Source organism: Gallinula chloropus (genome assembly GCF_964237585.1).
Source record: "Gallinula chloropus genome assembly, chromosome: 4".
NCBI lineage: Eukaryota > Metazoa > Chordata > Aves > Gruiformes > Rallidae > Gallinula > Gallinula chloropus.
In genome coordinates this window covers 16,988,749-17,008,481 of record NC_140088.1, presented here as the reverse complement: position 1 = coordinate 17,008,481, position 19,733 = coordinate 16,988,749, and the positions used below count along the sequence as shown (strand labels likewise).

The 19,733-nt window shown below is 44.0% G+C and overlaps 1 protein-coding gene across 1 annotated transcript; it reads right to left on the bottom strand.

The window, feature by feature from the left end:
- Positions 1 to 685: 685 nt before the first annotated feature.
- LMO2 (LIM domain only 2) lies at positions 686 to 7,975 on the bottom strand. The gene is made up of 3 exons (XM_084263354.1): positions 7,859 to 7,975; positions 4,039 to 4,254; positions 686 to 1,686 (listed from the first exon to the last, which is right to left on the bottom strand). Exons 1-3 carry the CDS (start codon positions 7,897 to 7,899, stop codon positions 1,467 to 1,469), a joined length of 477 nt encoding a protein of 158 aa, XP_084119480.1. The 5' UTR covers positions 7,900 to 7,975; the 3' UTR covers positions 686 to 1,466.
- Between the last annotated feature and the right edge of the window lie 11,758 nt (positions 7,976 to 19,733).

Genomic DNA, 19,733 nt, shown 5'->3' with positions numbered 1-19,733 from the left:
GCAAGGCTTTGTGTGGAGCTCACTGTCCACTTGCCTCAAAACCCACTACTTGTCTCTGTGGGAGTAAGATATCAAATGTCTACTTTTGCCTGACCAGGCGTACTTCTCATGTTCTCAGTGTTACTATAATGCTAAGAAACTTCCTTTTGCTTAAGAAGCAAGTGGCAACAGTCTTTGCAGGAAAGGCTCTGAACTTTGCTCTTTCTAAATACTTGCAAGTATTGATTTGCTCTAGTGATATTATCACAGTATCACAGTATTGTAGGGGTTGGAAGGGACCTCGAGAGATCATCAGGTCCAACCCATAATAATAATCCAGAGCAAAATCAGCATGAGCTACCTTTCTAGGAGATCCTAATCTTACATGGTCTCCTCAGAGATCAGATAGCCTATGTCTTTGTTGTGAAGTAACACCCACATGTATTGCTCTGTGGACCACCAGCCTCAAAACATCTTCAGAAACACCAAAGAGCCTCAGTGTCACACAACACTATATAAGCATGAAGAACTCTACACGAGACCTCAGTGTTCTCACATTACTGCTTTGAAAACCAACCTTAAGAGGATCCAGCAGGCATTAGCCATAGACAAAGTATAGAAACCCTGCTACAAAAAAAAATCAAAACAAAAAAATCAGGCTAACTCAAAAAAGAAAAACAAGAAAAAAATAACAACACTCAAATCTTCTGTTATTTTTATTAAAGCTGCAGAGTCTTACTACACACAACAAATATTTTATCGATATAATCTAAGTTAATAAAATAGTTGAACAACTCTTTAGATTTATATTTGTATAGAAATGATCTGTGGAACATCTCATCTTGAAACAGCAGTGTCCAAAAACAACTATTCAGCAGGATATTTTTAAAGAAGAGTTTGGGTCTAGAGGATGCACTGGTCATTCTCAAAGGAAAAAAAAAAAAAATCCATGCAAAAATAACCTCCACCCTTTTCCCACTTTCTCTCCTACCCGAAATGTAAGGCCGTATAGAATGACCATGTAAGCAATGGCCCTTTTCTTCCAGTATTCTTCCTCATGTCTACATTAGGAGCTGTCGTCTAAGCTCAGTTAACTAAAACAAGACGAAAATTCAATTGCACAATCCTAGTCTGCAGGTGACAAAGTCATATAACATCTCTTTAGAGAAGTCCCTACTCTTTTTCCAGTTATGAGAATTCATTGTCGCGTTGTGTTTGTTCCCCAACTCTCGCCTACATGGCCGATGTCAGTTATTGTCCATACACCTTTGTTAACAGAAGTCAGTCTATCTACTATTGCTTCGGTCTCCCTTCTTCACCTATGTGTAGTTTAGATTCTACTTAGCACTGCCAGCAAAGGGCCAACTCCATGGTATTTTCCCCCCATTTTAGACAAAGCCCATAGCTCAGGTGATGATCTCCTCACTGCAGCTATGCATTGGTGTCACCCATGAGATGTCTCTTATAAACTATGAGGCATGCCTTTGCTAGATCATCCCGTTTATTTTAGTCCACTCGTAGATGTCCTGTTCACATACTATATCCGAGTTGATGAGAAGGTATCTGTCCCCAACACAGAAATGTTTCTGGCAGGCAGCACATTTGAAGCATTCAAGGTGATACACTTTGTCCTTCACCCTCATGGTCATCTCATAAGCTCGGATTCGCTTGTCGCAGGAGGCGCAGAGGCCATCTTGGCCAAAGAGCCTAAAAGAACAACAGCAGAGAAGTGAGAAGTAGTTCCTTTTCTGGGGAGATGGGAAAAAACAACTCAAAACAAGAACACAACATCAGTGCCTTGATCCACTAGTCGTAGTATTGCCAAGCTATATAGAGGTCACACAGAAAGCTGCTGAGCAGAACTTTGCAAAACCAAAAAACTGGAAGTAGAAAGTCCAAGGCCCTCACCTATTTTCAATATAATTGACTTCTCTGATTAATGACCTTATCCAGAATTGCCAAGCAGCTTCAGGAGGAGTAAAGGTTCTCCAGATCACAGCATAAAGTTGTGCCATGCTAATACTTCCACTTCTGTGATCAATAGAAATTACCTTTCCATTGATATTTTTTTCCTATCTTCAACTATTGCTATTGTAGTTTACAAAAAGGAGTTGACACAAGCCATGGTCTAAGACTCCCTTTCTTTTCTTGTTGCCTCCACATTGGAGGTTCTTTTAAACTGAAATGTTTCTATATCCATGAAGTCATTCCTGTTGGATTTGAGATTAATACATGCTAAGACCTTCCTGATACTTACACTAGCCCAAACAACTTTATGATCTGGACTGCTCTTTATTCCACATCAAGAAATCCTGCTGAGATCATGACAGTATTGTCTATTAAAAAGAGCCTGCAATGAATGTGCTAGATTCATACATATTTCCCTCACAGCATGTACTACTGTTCAGCTGGAGCAGTACGACATACTCAGCTTTGTGTGGTCAGCAACCATACATGCAGAATGCTGGCTACAGACTTTGTTAGTCAGATCTTTAAGTCATAAGCAGGAATGTTTTCTGGTTGGTTTTTTTTCTTAAAAGGAGGGAGAAATTGCTTGTTTCTTGTATTGTTTGTTCACCGTATACACCTATTGAGTTTGACTTCTAAGCCTCCATACTCATTCTGGAAAGAGTTTATATCCACCTCCTACACTTCTCTTCCACATGCTGTGCCTGCTTCATATCAGCTTCTGAACGAGGAAAAGGATGCCCACTAAATTAAGAGACCTTTAGGGGGAAAAGACATAATTTCTTCTATCTACCAGGAGATGTCAGTGTTTACTTCTGCCCGAGGGAAGTACTACTAAGGTTACACAAAGGTTGCAAAATATTTCATTAACAAGGGAAGATATTATATGTTGCATTATTAAATAAATAAAAACTTTGGCTTTTACTGCAAGAAAATACACAAATTATTCTGTTGCTTACATTTTAAGACAAAAAGTGTTTGGGAAGCGTGATTAACACTGGACGCTCCTGGACTGTTGTGCATGCAGAGTATTTACAAATGGTCCCATCAGCAGAAGTCAGTTCTCAGTTTCTGCTTAGCACAATTCCCATGAGTAAAGCTCAGGGACACCATAATTAGGAACTTCACCAAGATTTTGGGTTAGTTTTTAGTGGCAGGTAAATTAGCCTGCAGTAAGGTAGCTGAAAAAATACCAACTACTATTATTCTGTCCCACAGGCCTCCTCACACGTTTAGGAAGTCATTAGAAGAAATGGTACAGAACCAGCGCTGCAACGATTGGTACACTTGGATTGTAATCCAGAATGTAAAGACCCTTTGTAATAATTTTTTGTGAAATATCTTAACCTCAATTTAATTCTTCTACTTACACATTTTGACAAAACAGATGGGCAGGGAGATGTTAAAGAAAAATACCTGTAGCAAGTGCATTTGTAGGATCCGATTCAGCAAAATGAGTCAGTTCTTGTCTATTCAGGACCAGACTTAAGAACACAAGAAACCCTCTGGATCCAAATTAGCACCATCAAATTTTCCTGTACTGGCTGCAGCTTTGCAACAAACATTCGGCACATTGCCGCTTTCTGCTTGAAGTGTCCCAGATAACTTTACCAGCGATGCAGAAAAAGACAGGGATCAATTGGTGTATAAAAGGCCGTGACTCCAGACACCAAGCAGCCCTGCTGCCTAGAGGAATCAAGCATCTCTTATAGAGCTGATAATACTGCATGAGGAAAATGAATTGAATTCAGTTACCTTGGATACCGTGTTCTTAAATGAGAGAACTAATGATCTTTCATCAGTTGTCGATCTTGGCACACTGCATTTAGATACCTTTCAGCTCCAAGGCAATGCTTGGAGAAGCACAGAGCTACTGAAAACCATTTAGGGGAATGGGTTCATTGTCAGCTCAGGGGGAGCTTGCTGAAATTCGTCACCAGCATTACAACTGTGAGTGCTGTCGGGCTTTACTCTGAAGAGTAATCATAAGCAGATTCTTTATGGATCCTTGCTCAGTAGCTATACCAATGAGACATCTAAGCAAAGCTGAAATGATAGAAAGAAGGGGGTCAAGGGTAGTGGGTTGTGTACCTGAGATAGTCTCTTCTGCAGAGTTTTCTGCCCAGTTTGTAGTACAACCGTCTCCCCACTTCCCCGAGCCTGCAGCCGCACAGGTCGCAGCTGAGGCAGTCTTCGTGCCAGTACTGATCGATGGCTTTCAGGAAATAGCGGTCCCCGATGTTCTGCTGGCAACCGCCACATGTTAGCAGTGAAGGGGGGATTTGGAGGACTTCATCCACTGGCTCCCTGAGGGAATGAAAGAATCATTGGGGAAGGAAAATGGGCTCTGAAAGCATCCACTTGAGAAGAAGAAGGAAAAACAAAACACAAGGTTAGTCAAGTTAGAACAAGGATTACATCCTCATTTTTTCTCCCAGCAGACTGAATGGGTTATCCTTCTAACATCAGAGGGAGCAGGACTTTATTCTTCCTTTGCTTTAAAAAAACCCACAAACAACAGCTTAAAACATAAGGACTTAGTAACAGTACCCTAAAATTTGCCAACTAATTTATTTTTCTTCAAAGAGCAATGCATAAACATGACCATCTGTGCATCACCCATGTGTATTCATTACTGTATATGTATAGATACATCATTTTTCTTCTGCTGAACAGACCATGAACTGCTCAGTCGTGTCTCAATCCACACAGTTCTTCTAAGAGAAATACCTTTCCCATAACATGATTCTTACATAACTAAAGATTGCACTTTTTCAAAAGTACAATTGCAAACCTGCCTGGATTCACCATTTCATAGAAATGCTGGTTACATTTGTGCAGCCTGATGAATGCCAACAGTCACCAGCTTCTAGGAGTTCTTACTATGCTCTTCACATTTTCAAATGTCTACAACATGAAGCAACATTTTCCTTTCCGTAAAAAATGGTTTTTTTTTCCACCAAGATTGTTCAGATTTACATGAAAACAACTGTAAGCAACCTACTCAACATATAAACCCTCTGAATTTACCTGTAACTTACTGAACCCCAGCAGCACCATAAACTGCACACAAACCCAAAAACATATGAACCCCAATTGCAAAACTGAGCTCGCAAGCTTTGACTGTTAGTGCTGCTGGAAGCAATGGGAATTTCTGTCTCACCAAGGGCTAAGGGACTAGAAAAGGCACCTGAGGGATTTTCCATGCAGTTGTCTTTCCATTGGGAAATGTAAATTTGGAGACCAAGTCTGGGGATATCATTTCTCTGAACAGCATGAGATGAATAAATACAGCAGACGGGACTGTTGCCCAACTGGTTTAAGTTTTGCTGCTGTTTATAACAGAGCCAGAGTTTTAACTCATGTTACTGTATTTCTGCTTTTTTTTTTCCTTCAGCTAAGGACATGAATCCCCTGGGATGGGCCTATGCCAGCATAGCTCAAACCATTATTTGGGGTTTACGCATCCCTACAGGAAGAGGCCCAAGTCTTTATTGTGATATTAGCATTGACTATTGATGTACCCTATTTTTTTCCCTTTCCAAAAAGCTCTGAAATCTAGGATGGTTCTGGTAATACCTGGGGATAAAGTGATCACTTTCTTCAAAGCTACTTTCCTGAGGACTTTACTTCTTTTCCTTTTTGTTTAATTTTTACAAGGTCTGCTAAAAAAACCTCAAGATCAGCAAAAAAAAAATAAGAGAAAGGCACCTGAGCTCAGTTCTGCAAGGTTTGCAGCGACCTAGTGCTGCCACCAAGGACCTCATCCAAACCTCAGGGAAGTTAATAAAAAGGCTGTTGGATCAATCCTTTAAGCGTGTGCTTAACTTTAAACCTGTGGCTAGAGACAAGGTGCAAATTCACACATTTATCCTCGGCTGGATCATGACCAAGGTGCTCAGTATCTGGTGGAGTGGTTTTTTCATACTTTATGGGGTACTCACTCTAGTACAGAGCCCCCCACCTCAGCACTTTGTTTCTGTTGTTGGTCTGTCCTCCCTTAAGCTGGTGGGGACAGAGGAGACTCACACTGATGGAGAAGAATCAGGCTGCTCCCAGTTTCCCGCAGGCAACAGGGAAAAAATTATATTGCTACAGCTTATTTACTGGGTCAGCGGTTTTCAGAGCAAAAATTACTTTCTTCAGCAGGGAGAGATGACCACTGGTCAAGAACTTCTGTGCTGAGAAACTGATCCTGCAGTTTTTATTCAGGCAAGCTGAGCGCTAAGATATTATCTGATTATATTCTGTTCTGGTTTTCACTCTTCTAAGTTTAAACTGCTGTGCCCTGCAAGTTGTGTCGTAATGTCCCTCTCCTGCCAGCTCTTCATCTGGTGAGTTTTTGTTAAAATCCTAGGGAACTCTGTACATGATGAAGCCCTAGTTTGGCAAAGTTTATTCTTTTGGGCCTCGTACTCCCTTTCCTAATGTGCAGGCTCCACTCCGACAAGTTCCACAAGACTTCCAAGAGAAGGAAACGCACATGATTATCCTTTATTATCCATTATCTCAGATCTACCCCAAACAATTTCATCTTGCGGGTGTTCAGGAGTCATAATCCAGGTCTCTCTGAAAGCCCTAAACACCAGAACAGCTTTACAGATGTTTACTCAGAACAGAATTGCTGGTTTACACATTATCTTTTGGATGTCCATATATTTCTAAGCCAGGACTTCAGTCAATAGAACACAAGGTAGGTAAATACATAAACATTGCTAAAACTCTATAGTTGAAACCTGGACATCATATACGTAGGAGCTTGGATTATAGGTTCTTAAAAACCAGCATAAAAGAAGAGAAAATGTAGCATGTGATACATGAGATGTGACACGGAACTAATTGATTAAATCCCCAAAAGAAACAGTTCCCGTGTGTTCACTCAGGGCTCTAAGCGAGGGCATTTTTAGTATCTCACAGGAAACAAACCACGAATGACTCAAGTCTAGTAAGAGCAATGCTTTACACGGAATCTGAAAATGGAGATTTTATGCATTATTTTTTTCTCTTCTCTTATCAAGACAAGCGTCACTGCAGTTCTTAGCATGTGCAGAGCTGAAATGACTCTGGGTTTATGCTGTTACCATCCCTCTCGCCAGCGGGATGCCTGCAGGGACAGCTGCGGAGCACAGCCCCAAAGCCTGCATCAGGACAGGAGAGCCAGTGGGAAACCCAGGGAGGGAAATTCTAGTCTTCTACATCCCTTCAATCAAATGCCCTTTGCATAACACCCTGCCCCCACCAAAGCAGTTTACACCAGCTCTTGAAAGTTGCATTACAAAAATGTGGAAGTTGGGCACCCACAGAAACAGCTCTGACCTTTCACTATAATGGGCTACAGCGAGTTGGGCAGATCAAAGATAGGGCTGAGAGACTCCGTCCGAATGAAAAACACCTTCAGGTTTGGAAAGCGTGATGCTCCCCCTCTGCCTGAGCCGTACCCAGCACCCCCGTGTCGGAGGCGCGGGTGGAAAATGCCCTGCCCGGGGCGGGAGGGATGCATGCCGCCGCCTGGCTGCTCCTGACCGGTCTCTCCCACAACTTGGGGAGATCTCACTGGCCTACACCCCACCGCCAGCCCCCCAGGGCCACCGCAAGGAGCAGCAGGGGAGGCGGACGGCTGGGGCGGCCCGGCCGCCGGTGTTCCGTGTCCGCTGCCCGCGGCGCGGCTCGGTGCGGCTGGCGGCTCCGCCGGCACGGCCGGGCGGGGAGGTTGGAGAGAGGGAAAGGAGCGATGGGGGCTGTTGGCACGTCCCCCTCCCCGCCGCCGGGATGGGGTCTGCCGGGCATACAATGCCGGTGGCGATGGTGCCGGTCAAGTGGCCCCGGCAGGGAGGGTAAGTGGCCATGGAAAGGCTCACGGTGGCGGGGGTGGGGGTGCTGGGGGAGCCGGCGAGAAAAAGAGGCCACTTACTCGGAAGGATCGAGGCTTTTCCTCTCGATGGCCGATGACATTGGCAGGGATTGTTCCTTTGTAGCGTGCCTGTGGTGGGATCTGCCCCCGCTGCCCCCGCAGAGGCTGTCTGCTCTCGAAGCCTTTTCACCAGCTGAGTTCCCCCTCCGCCCCCCAATGACATTCACAGGATTTCCTCCTGCAACACCAAAGAGAGAGACAGAGAGAGAGAGAGAGAGAAAGAAAGAAATATGGGCTGGGGCTGCTGCTCCGCCGCCGGGTTCTGGCTCCGCAGGGCTGCCCCGCAGGGTCTGACCAACCGCCCATCCCCGCTGGGTCTGACCGCCCGCCCATCCCCGCTGGGTCTGATTTCCCATCCCCGCAGGGTCTGACCGACCTGCCGTCCCCTCAGGGTCTGCCCAACCGCCCATCGCCGTAGGGTCTGACCTCCCATCCCCTCGGGGTCTAACCTCCCATCCCCGCAAGCTCTAACCGCCCATCCCCGCAGGATCTAACCTCCCATCCCCGCAGCGCTCCTCCTGCGCACCGGCCGGCGGGGCAGCTCCTGCGGCTGCGGCTCCGGCGGCGGGTGGGAAGCGGCCGCCTCGGCTGCCACCGCTGGCGCAGCCCGGAGCTCCCCGGGCTCCGCTCAGGCTCTCTGCCTGGGCAGCTCTGACCATGCTCCGGAGCCGGGTGGATGTGGAGCGAGCGGGGAGAGCGGCAGCATTATTATTGTGATTGCTCCGTGGCTCAGCCCCGGGTCTCTGGTTTCATTTCCTTTTTCCTGATCACGATTCAAATACAATAGAAGGAAATCACACTTAAAGAGACAGCTGCCCATTTCTTAACTGGACTCTGGGGATTTAGCAATACAAACAGCAGCATCACGACTCGCTGGGTTTCTTAAAGAGACAGAGCTGGGGCTCCCCGGAGCCAGGGCTTGGAGCTGACGTTGCATTTCCACGCTACAAGGGCATTTAATAACACTTCCTCCGTGGACAGGGGATGCTCAGGTAGGTAGGCAACCTGAATATGGTCCCGAGGGCTGGAAAGAAATAAGTGCCTGGTTCCGTGTTACTGGCTGTTTCTTAGCTTCATGCAGGACCAAGGCAACAGTCACGGTCGCTTTCCTCTCCCTCTTATATACATATGCACATGCCCACACGCACGCATCTTTTTGTGTGGTACTTTGAGCTCCACGGGCAAAGAACCAAAGTGTTATTTTCTGCCGAGGATTCAAATCGGTCAACTACATTGTGTCGCATTTATATCCCCGAGTGAACGTTTACAGGTGTCTGCTTCCAGACATCCTCTGGTTCTTGGCAAGCAATAGAACAAAATTTTATATCTTGACACCATTTGATGTTAATGAGCTATAAAAGCCAGAGAGTACGAAGTATCGACCTGTAATTAATCACAGAGAAGCTAAAGATGGGGAAAGATGGGAAAGCCTTGACTGAATATCTCTATTCTTCACACACACACACACACACACACACACACACACACACACACACACACACACAAACACCCTTCCTCTTCTCCATCAACACAGCACATCCCGGAAAGGACTGATTTAGAGTGCCAGAGTGAAAACTATTATAGCAATTATAGCATTTCCCAGTCTCTGTGGCATTAGATACTGGCCGGTGCTGGAGGCAGAGCTCTGGAGGAGACTGCTTGCCCTGTTAATTCCTTTAAAATCACTAAAAAGTATCTGTTATAAAGCACTAGTGAATAGTAATAGAAATACTTAACTTCTATATTAATTCCCAGAAGATATATGTATTTGATGTCTATTTTTATGACCTCACGCTAATTTTTTCAGCCTTTTGGCAGCTAGGGATATAATATCTGCAATACATTAATGAGCTCGATTCAAAGATTAGTACCGTCAGCAGAAGGACTGTTATTCATTTCAAGGGGCTTTGAACCAAGCTCTTGCAATACTTCAGAGCCATCACTGGTCATTAGAACACATCTTTCTTATTCTTGAAAAACATTCTCTCCGATGTATTTTAAGCTATTACAGTACGACAGTCACTCCTACTTCTGTTAAAGGAAAAGGCTCTTTTGTTAGGTTTTGCAGACAGGACCAAATTATATGATGACTATTTAATTTCTTATGTGTGTGCACTGTGATCAGAAAAGTAAAATGCCAATCCTTCCCGAAGACTGAATAATTAAACCATTGCAAGAACTCACCTACTCATTCCCCACCCTCTCCCCCCCACTCCCCCGCCCCCCAAAAATAAATCTGCTAGGAACTGTATTGTCTTAAAACATCAAAAATTAAAGTTCAAGATGGATCAAAAATATGCACAAGGACTTCAAGTATGTTAAAAGATGTTTCTATGAGCTTGGTTTCTCCTCTGTGTCTCAAGGTTTAATAATATATAAACTCTGAGTCAAAATTGCTCTGATGATCGGGGTATTTGTATTCTGAATAGCTCCTGATGGAATAATGTGAACAATTCTATAATGCCGGGCAAATTTTCTAGTTTCAGATGATGCAGCTGTGCATACACTATGGACATACAGGCATGCTGCCTCCCTTCTATTTATTTTTTCAAAATTTACAGGAAATTAATGTCTTTAAGACCTCTGTCCCTTTGTCTGTAAGAGATCAGCTGGATCAAAGGTTGTGGTGAGGGACAAAGCCATCAACATGAACACATCCAGAATTACTTACTTCCTTAGAAAAATAACATAAACATGAGGACTTATAATATGGAGTAACCAGTAACTATTGGAAAACATAATTTTTTTAGCTTTTAGAATATCTGTGTTTCCTTGCTTTGCTTTGGTCAGGCTGCCCCAGGTCTAGCAGATACTGTCCCTGAAGCTGATAAGATATTTCTCATATTCACAGTTGAGCACATGCATTGCTGGACAGACCAAGAGTGCTCTCTGCTTTGCAAGATCAATCCCTTAGCCTTGCAGAAAGCTTTATGCACAAACCCAGTGGAAGAGCGTGTAATAAAGAAGCTGAAAAGGACAATTTGTATGTGCCTTGTTGTCATCCTTTTCAAAAATGTCATCTCCTTAAGCACAGCACTTGCTATGGTGCTGGGATCACTCCATGGTTCTGCAGATGCCACCTGTCTCCTCATCTAAAAAGAATTGTAATCAAGGTTGCAAGATTATTTCTTGGTTATTTCTCTTTCCTGTGAAGGAGAAATGCTAGGCAAGGTTGTAAGCTAAGAAAAGTGAATGCAAGCAGTCATATTGCTGGTCCATAACATCACAAACGTGTTGCTCCACCATGTTTGGTGGGACAGTGCTCAAACTCAATCTGCTTAGACAAAGAGTAATCAGAAGATGCAGCACGATGATTAAAGTTGCCAGGATCTCTTGAACAAACCTCGGAGCAAAGACAGCAGACAACACCGTGCATCAGGTTGCATTTCAAAAACCAAAGCATGTCTTTCCAGGAGCTTATGTGACAGAAGGTAAACTGAGGCTGCCAAGCTGCAGTGTCCTGGCCTGATGTGACGGGTGTCCATAAACTGCTGGGGGGTGTTCTGTCCCAGTGGTATTTCTGGAAGCACCATTTCTTCACATTTCTGTGCTGGCATTTAGTGCCCATTCCCACTGGATTCATAGCGAAAAGCCCAGCAAGAATGTCCTCAGCATCTAACCAAGAGCTGCATCCTCTGATGCCTTTGAGGAACAAAGGTGTATACGTTTCTGGGACAAGTCAGTTTTCCTTTATGAGTTTACACATGATAAACTCTTGCTCCGGATGGTGAAATTTGTCAACTCCAGCTGAGGACTCTTGTGTCCCACCAGAAGAGATGACCAGGAATCAAGAATGACTTCTTTTTTTTTTTTTTTTTCCCCCACCTTGAACAAGTCCCTTAATACTTCTCTGCCTCAATTTTCCCATCTGCAAATGTTTACTTCCCTCAGCAGAACTGGCTGTTGATTTACTTTTGCCTCCCGCTGAATAACGTTCCCGAAGACAAAGCGTTATTCAGTGCTAGAATTGGTGGTGCCGACATTTCCTGCGCAGAGACAAAAAGACTAGCACTATTTTTAGAGAGGGCTTTTCTTTCCATTGTCCTTTTCTCTGCAAAGCTGTATTTTCCAGTGCTTTTTAGAGCAGCTTGCCTGCCCCCCATCCTCCTCCCCCTCCCCCCTGCACCCCAATTCATTGATTGAAAATCCTGAGGGACGAGTTTTGGTTTTAATTAACATTTATTAATATAGATCACACTACAGACTTGTTCTTGGAGCATGGCTGAGATCAAATCTGCTGTTGCTAACTGTATGTAGCATTCAGTGCTTGGACTAACATGCCATCAATTAGTTGGTTGGACTTTTCTATATATTTCTCAATAAGAGCTTTTGATGTAAAACTATATTGTTTCTACGAGTGGTGTCATCTAAAGGCACATCTCAATGTGCCTGTTTCCAAAGAAAACTGGACTCAAGGAGTATTTTCAGCTTGCTCCTTTGAGGTCACAGGATCATCACCATCACCGCTCAGTCTCAGGTTGCTCCTAGTATATCCTAGCTTTATTCCCCCCTAGAGCTTATGAACTATATGAACTTATATGAACTATTTCAGGTCACCCTCATTTAGAGAAGTCTGTGTTCAGTAAGATTAACGTTGCTGCTCTTAATAGCCAGTAATGCTGGTTGCCTAAAATGCAGTTTATGAAGACTGAAGTCTCTGCGTAGAGGCAAGAATTAAATCTCAGTGACAGTGGCCTAGATTTTCTATTAATGCTTTCTGTGGGATAGAAAAGACAGGACCATGATTAACATGAAAGGTGGCCAAGAGGAATAAGGATTTCTGTAATTTGGGCTGTGTTTTGCCACCATTTGATGTTAGAATAATCACTGCTTCACTCCCTTCCTCCTTCCCACTGCACACTGGATCGAAGCTCTGGCACACCAGAACTTTGGGCATTGGTCTAAAGAAGTAGAAAGTTTGGCTTGGTTTGGGTTGTTTCAATGCAGCCATAAGACTGCAGAGCAAGTTGGGACCTTGGCCTCCGTTAAAGAACACAGGATGCTTGAGAAGGAACATAAAGCAGCTACTGCTGAGGACATGTGACTGTGCCATTGGAAAATCAATGCCATATCAATAGTTACTCACAGCCCCACTACGTAATGTTAATAGTATGAAAGTCACTACATAATTCAGAAAAGAAAAAAAAAAGGTGGTTACTCCTTTTCCTGGATTTGGAAATGTCTTTTTAAGCCAGTAATTTCTGGTCTGGTCTGTGCTGTCTCCACAAGTGCTGGTTTTGGTGGGGTTCTTGGGTGAGGTTTTTTCATTTTGAAGACTTCACATCATTCTCCTAGCTAGCCTGTTTTCTAGTTTTTCTGAGGATAGAAGTGGATAGCACGGACGAGGAGTTTTTCTTGAGTGATGTCCATATGCACCTGAGTGTACTATGGAGGCTTTTGGTAAAATATGATTCAGAGAACTTGAAGACTCCTGACCAAGGATGCACTTCCCTTTTTTGGGGGTTAACCTTTCCTTTGAACTGGAAGAAAACAAACCAGAACAATAACAACCACACTCAGGGTGAGGTTTGCCCCAGGATTGTGAGGTCCAGACATTAGATAAGAAGCCTGGTGCATAAAGAAGTTTGAGCAGTTACAAAGTTTGTTTTGTTTCGCCTTCTTTTCTTCAACGAGCAGCAAAGATGAAAAATAACCCAAACCAACTCTTTGTTTATAGCTGAGAGAAATCTTTGACTGCCGCTCACACCACGGATGATGAAAAGTAAGTTACAGGCAGTCAGATGAAGGGATATTTCACTGTAAAAATGTGAAAAGGTCCCCCTCCCTGTTTCCTCTCTTTTATTGATTTCTCTTGCTCCCATGGAGCCCTCACTGCCTTGCACACAATCCAGATCCAATTACCCTTTCATGGTTTTCATAAGGCTGCTGCTCTACAGTATAGTCCTTTCAAGTTTCGCCTTTTTCCATGGTTAAGTACCCTCTCCTGTGCTTATGCATGGGAATCACCCCACATAGGGTGCTGGGGATAGTTTTTATTTTGGTATTAAGTATCTCATCCCAACCCATGTACTTCAGAGGAGAGACACATGGGAACGAACCTAAATGGGCTTTGAGTGGGACCCACAAAGACTTGTCGATTAGAAAACAATCGGGGACTGGGAAAGCAGTTGCCTCAGGGAAAATGTCAAAGGGAGTCATAGACCAACCAGAAACACAGGTGCCCCATTTATATACATGCAAGCACGTATACCTATATATTTATGTGTTTATGTATTTATATATAAAACACATTGTACATGCATGCATATGTAATGTGCGCATCAAAATGTGTTTGCGTGTGTGTGCACGTATTTGTAAACACACAGAGACACACTGACTTGTAAGTCACGTAGTTTCATCTTTTGCTGCTTTCCAAGCTTGTTTCCCAAACAAAAGTCACTTTTCAAGATTACTGCTGGCTCTAGCCGACACACTACTTCATGTTATCATCTGAGAAACTCACTGGGTAGATGTAGTAACCTTGGCACTAGCTGGGAATATTACCAGAAAGCCTAACATCTTTCCGGGAATGCATCAGTCCTCCTGTTCCCCTATGTAATATTGTTATTTCTGCTTTTAATTCTTTCTGGGGCTTTAACATGCGATAAAACAATCTTCCCAAATTAAATGTAATAGGAGGTAGTTCTAATGAGGACATTCACATTGACCGTCCTGGTGCCGCCAAGGAGACAGAGTGGTCCAACAGGCAGCAGATCGGACAGATGAGTTTTGCTTCCCGCTGTGCCACCGAGAACTCACTTGGGCAAGATTTTGTGCCTCAGGTTCTCTTGTCCTGGCCACGTTCTCCTTTTCCAGCCTCTGAAGTTCAACCTGGCAAATCCCTACCTTTGCCTGGCATTGCTGGATGTACCGTACTGACAAACAGATGTACTGACAAACAGGTCCATTCACTATTGTCACACCAGCTCAAATAAAAACTGCAGTGTAGAAGAGCCAAGTTCACCTCTTGATTTCAGAAGCTGAGGCTCAGCTTCAAATCTCATCACTCGTTTCCCCACTTTCCCTGTAGAAATTCATCTAACATGCTTCATCCTGCGAGTCTGTCCAAACTTCACCCATAGACTAGCACGTTGGGTCATTTTGTATGCACAGATTCACCCTACCCACCTTCAGCAGATCTTCTAATGCTCCATAGAAATTTCCTCACTTGAGAATGTCTGATGCATCCTTTAAATTGTTTCGTTTTTTCCTACATAACAAGGCTCTATTGCAGGCATACCAGCCACCTAATTATTAACTTGACCTTGGGAAAAAAAAGAAGCAGAGTGCATTTAATAAGAACCTCAGTGAGCTGAGGCGGCTTTACAATTATGTTGCATAATGTAGTCATGAGAAGAGGGTTACCAGGGAGATAATGGTAAACATCAGCCTTAATTCTGTCTGAAAAATAATTGGAGTGATCTCCTTTTGTGGCTGGAGTAGAGGAGAAAATTGGATGGGTAAATTTCCTGTTACCAACAGGTGTTAGTAAAACATGCTGCACTCAACCGTTGACCAAATTATTAGCTACCTCTAAATGCTATGGGTATGAATTGCCTGGCTTCCTCCCCACATGCACTAGTCTGCAGGTAAGCATCATTTAAATAAGAAAACAGGGCTGTTTGCAGCACAACTGGTGTCTTCTCACACTGTAACTACATCTTCGTCTTTCAGTGGCCCTATCAAGCTCCTCTGTTTGTCAGAGTATTCATTCATCCTGACCCGTTTTTAAAATATATAGCCCTTACAGCCCTTTGGGACCTTGTCTAGGAGGGTTGAAGTTATCCCAGTGCCTTCACTGGATTGAAGCGTAAGACCCATAGGGGAAATCAGCTGCAGGCAGCTCCCTGTTGTCCTGCCTCCTTGCTCTCTGCACTGACTATGGCTCTGAAGAGCCTGGCTCATCTCTGGAGCATCTCCACAGCTATTAGCAGTTCCCTCTCCTTGCTCTGGCAGGAGGCAGAGCAGTCACATGCATGGTCAAGGAGGAGAGCTGGGATGCTGAGAGGCTTGCTGGCAGAGCATTTGGTACTTTCCCACCCTGTCACCACCCTCTGTTGCTGATTTCTGCTTCTCTGCTGATCCTGGCAGAAGCTCTGTGTGGACTTGGTGCTGCTGGAAGTACAGTCAGGGCCCCTCTCTGTTTGGTTATACACCCAGTAGAAGAGGAACAGGCACATTGCTGTGGAGTGCACCCTTCTCTGGCACTCTCCTTTCTTACCCCTTTTGGGACTTTTGGTCTCTGACATCACCTATTCAAATTATCACCTGTGGCTTCTCTTCCTGGCCAGCAGGAACAACAGCTAAGCCCGAGGAAGTCAGAACATTCTTGCCTGCCTTTTCTGCTCTGGCCAGAGCCTCCATTGGAGGCTGGGCAGCTCTTTGCCTCAGCTCTCTCCAGATATTTTAGGCAGTGAGTTCTTTAGCCTTTATTTATAGTTAGAGCTGGCATTTCATCCTACAGCCACAGGGGCTGAGCGTTTTCAGATTAAATTGTGGTTTCAATTCCCCTCTGACTCAGTTCTAGAGTTAACTAAGCACAGTGACACAGAGGTCCAGCAACTCCTACCACATATGCATCCACTGGCCTTGGTTGACTTCTTCACTCAGACTACTTCCATCGAGGTCTCAGGGTGAAATTATTCAGCATCTCCTGCGAACATTTTAGTCAACACAGTATTAGAAAGTTGCCTGTGTTTTCCAGTGTGATGTTTCTGCCAGTTCTGCTGCTGCTTTGTGGTGTCTTTGGAGAAGCAGGAGCGGTCCTGGTGGATCTAAGTGGCTAGATCCCAGCAATGTGGCAGGTACCACTGGAAGTGCTGGTGGTTTTGTGGTATGAAGCAAAAGAACTGGAGGACCAGTGGACAAACCTGTGGTGGGAATATGCTTTCCAGTGTTTGCAGCTCTAGTGTCTCCCATCTTCTAGCCAATTTGTGAGCTCAAATCCTATTGCCAGGACACAGAGAGCCCTTTTTGGCAGAGCCACCACCCGTTTCTGGTTTCAGTCAAACAACATATTCTCTGCTGTAGCTTTCCACCAGCTATGGGTAACCTCAGAATGATCAAGCTCTGCTGGCAGTGAAACCCAAGCCCTGCTAGGCTCGGACAGCATCCAGCACTGCAGTACCACGGTACTCCCCCCTCTCCTTTCCTCTCTTGATGTCAAGCCACACTTGTTGGCACAAATGCCTCCTTTAGAGCTGCTTTCTACTACCCAATTAGAAGGCTGTCAGCAACAAGGCCATCACTCCTCCTGCAGCTTCTGACAAGCCTGGACACCGCTATACTGCTGCAGAAGATTAAAGGAGTCTTTCCTTTGTATTACCCAGCGGCTGTGTGCGAGCCAGAAACTAATTCTCCTTCCCAATGAATGTGTATGTGGAACAACTAATAGGCTCTGTAAGCCTGTCTTCATTCCTTATTAAAAGGAACACACTCACTAAAGAACAGAGTTGTCTAATATACATTTCTCCCCCGTTTCCCCTTCCACCAAGCCTCAAGGGAGTTGCAGTTCCCGAGAATTAGAGGCTTTGGAGGGTGGAGGTGCTTTCTAGTATTTAAGACAGGGCTAAACATCAGGAAGCCTGGATTCTTTTTAATGATTCATTTAGAAGCAATGGTGATTGTGTTTGTTCTCCAGCGATTGCTCTCTGCACTGCACACCCTCTGAAACCAGGGACTGGATGGGTGTGCAATACCTTTACCTCTAGATGACTGGCTCAGATCTGCTCCAGGCTGGTGGTGACAGAACCCCGTTGTGCTCTGAAGCCTCTTTGGCAGCCTGTGTGAAATGAGTTGAACGACAATCCCGTACATTAACTTTACCACTGAGCATAAAGATTACTGGGTAGTATGAAAGAAATGTTGCTTTAATCTCCTGCGGCAGTACAGAGGTGCTGGGATTCATCAGGCACTGGCAGAAGGAGTGATTGTTTGGGAGGGGACCAGATCTCAACAGCACCCCAGGATGCATCTGAGACTGCACTTGGCCCATTAACTTCCAAATTCTGGCTGCATTACGCAGTAAACCTGACTGATGGAATATGTAGAGCTGAAACACAGCTAAAATAATTGATTACCTATAAATTTCACCCAACTCCCCAAGAAGTGAAACAAGCATGTACAGACTACCTAAACCTTGTAAATTCATTTAATGTCAGATAAAGTGTACCTACTTCCATCGGTGTAAATCTGGAGTAATTCCACTGAAGTATAGGAAATGTAAGGTCAGTGGAGTTGACTAGCATTAAACTAGCATCATTGAGAATAATTTTTTAGCTATAAAGAATGAAAGATGAATGTCCTTTGAATTCCTGACCCCACTATGAAAATGAATTACAAGACGTAGAAACTCTTTGAAACTGATGGAAATGTCTCCATCTCAGATCTCTCTCCATTAATCAAAACAAGACACTGTAATCAGCTCCGATTCTACGTCTATCTGTAAGGAACAAAGCAAATTTAGAAAATTAAATCATTTAACACATTATTTCCTTCCTCATTTCAGTGCCGATTGAATTTATTGCACAATCTCCCCTCCTCCCCCCGTCCCCGCATGCCTCCTGCAGCTGGGTCATTCTGCAGCCAGGGAGGGTTGTGGGTGCTGTTGTGGGGCAGGAAGGCACCCAACATTCCTGTTTACTGGAGGGATCGCTGCTGGGAGATTCCCCTTTAGACTCAGAGGTTTCTTCGCTGCCTTCCTGATGTCTGATTTGCTATTTCCTTTACTGCCTGCTGAGTAGGAAACGTGGGACAGACCTAAATAGGGAATATTTCCCTATGCTGTTCAGTCATACCAGCAAAATACTGGGTTTGTAGCTGTAGTTTAAACTTTAAGCACCTTCTGGAGGATTTTCTTGCAGCTTTCCTTGGGTGAAACACGGTCTGTTGGCAGGAGTGCAATTTTGCTAGGATGAATTATTCCGTGTTAGGAGATTTTGCCACTGCTCCTGTGTTCATCAAGCATCATTTCTCCTTCCACATCTGAGCCAGCCCAAGTTTGTGATGTAGGCTTGCAGTTTGTGACCAATCTGAAGCCATTTGCAGTAGGCGAACACAAGGCTGACTCCAAAATCTAGTGGTCTTCCTCATAGTAGAGTATGGCAGAAGCGACATTCTTTAAGTTTACTGGCAGAAATGACATATATTAAGTTTACTTTAAGTTTATGTTTAGGGAAAGGTTGGATTTAGCTAGTTAGTTAGTTGGTTATTTGGTTATTTATTTTAGGAGTACACAAATATAATCACCAGACTTAATGTTACTTTATAGATTTAGGAGGGTTGGATTTTAGATTTATTTTATAGATTTACAGTCCAAATCTAGGAAGATTATTATGAATATAGATTGTTCAGGTAACATTCTAAAGATATTTTGGTTGTTTTGCATAATAAGAAATACAGGAATTACACAGCCAGTGGCTTAGGCAAATGAAAAGCATTTCCAAGGCCGGATAATGTAACTTTGACATTGGACTTGATGATCCTGGAGGTCTTTTCCAACCTTGATAATTCTGCTCTATTCTAGCCACCCTAATATTGCAAAGATGGTTATGAACAGCATGATAGTTTGCAAGCTCAGCATGCTTTTCTGTGTGTTCTTCCCACCACCCCATGGATTTTGTAGAATTAATGGCTGTTTCAGTCATTATTTAGCCATGGAAAAGACGCAATTTTCATTTGGGATTGGTTTCTTAGGAGAGTGGCCACTGAGATCCTCCAGATACATTCTGCACTGTTTCTTTTCTGTGACTCGTTTCAGGTTTTTATCAGGCTTTGTCCTCTAATTGATTTTCCCCTTATTCCACCCCCATTCTAACCCTCCAGTGTTTTGAGAAGTCACCAAAACCCTGAACATGAATTTCTGGCCAGGCAAAGA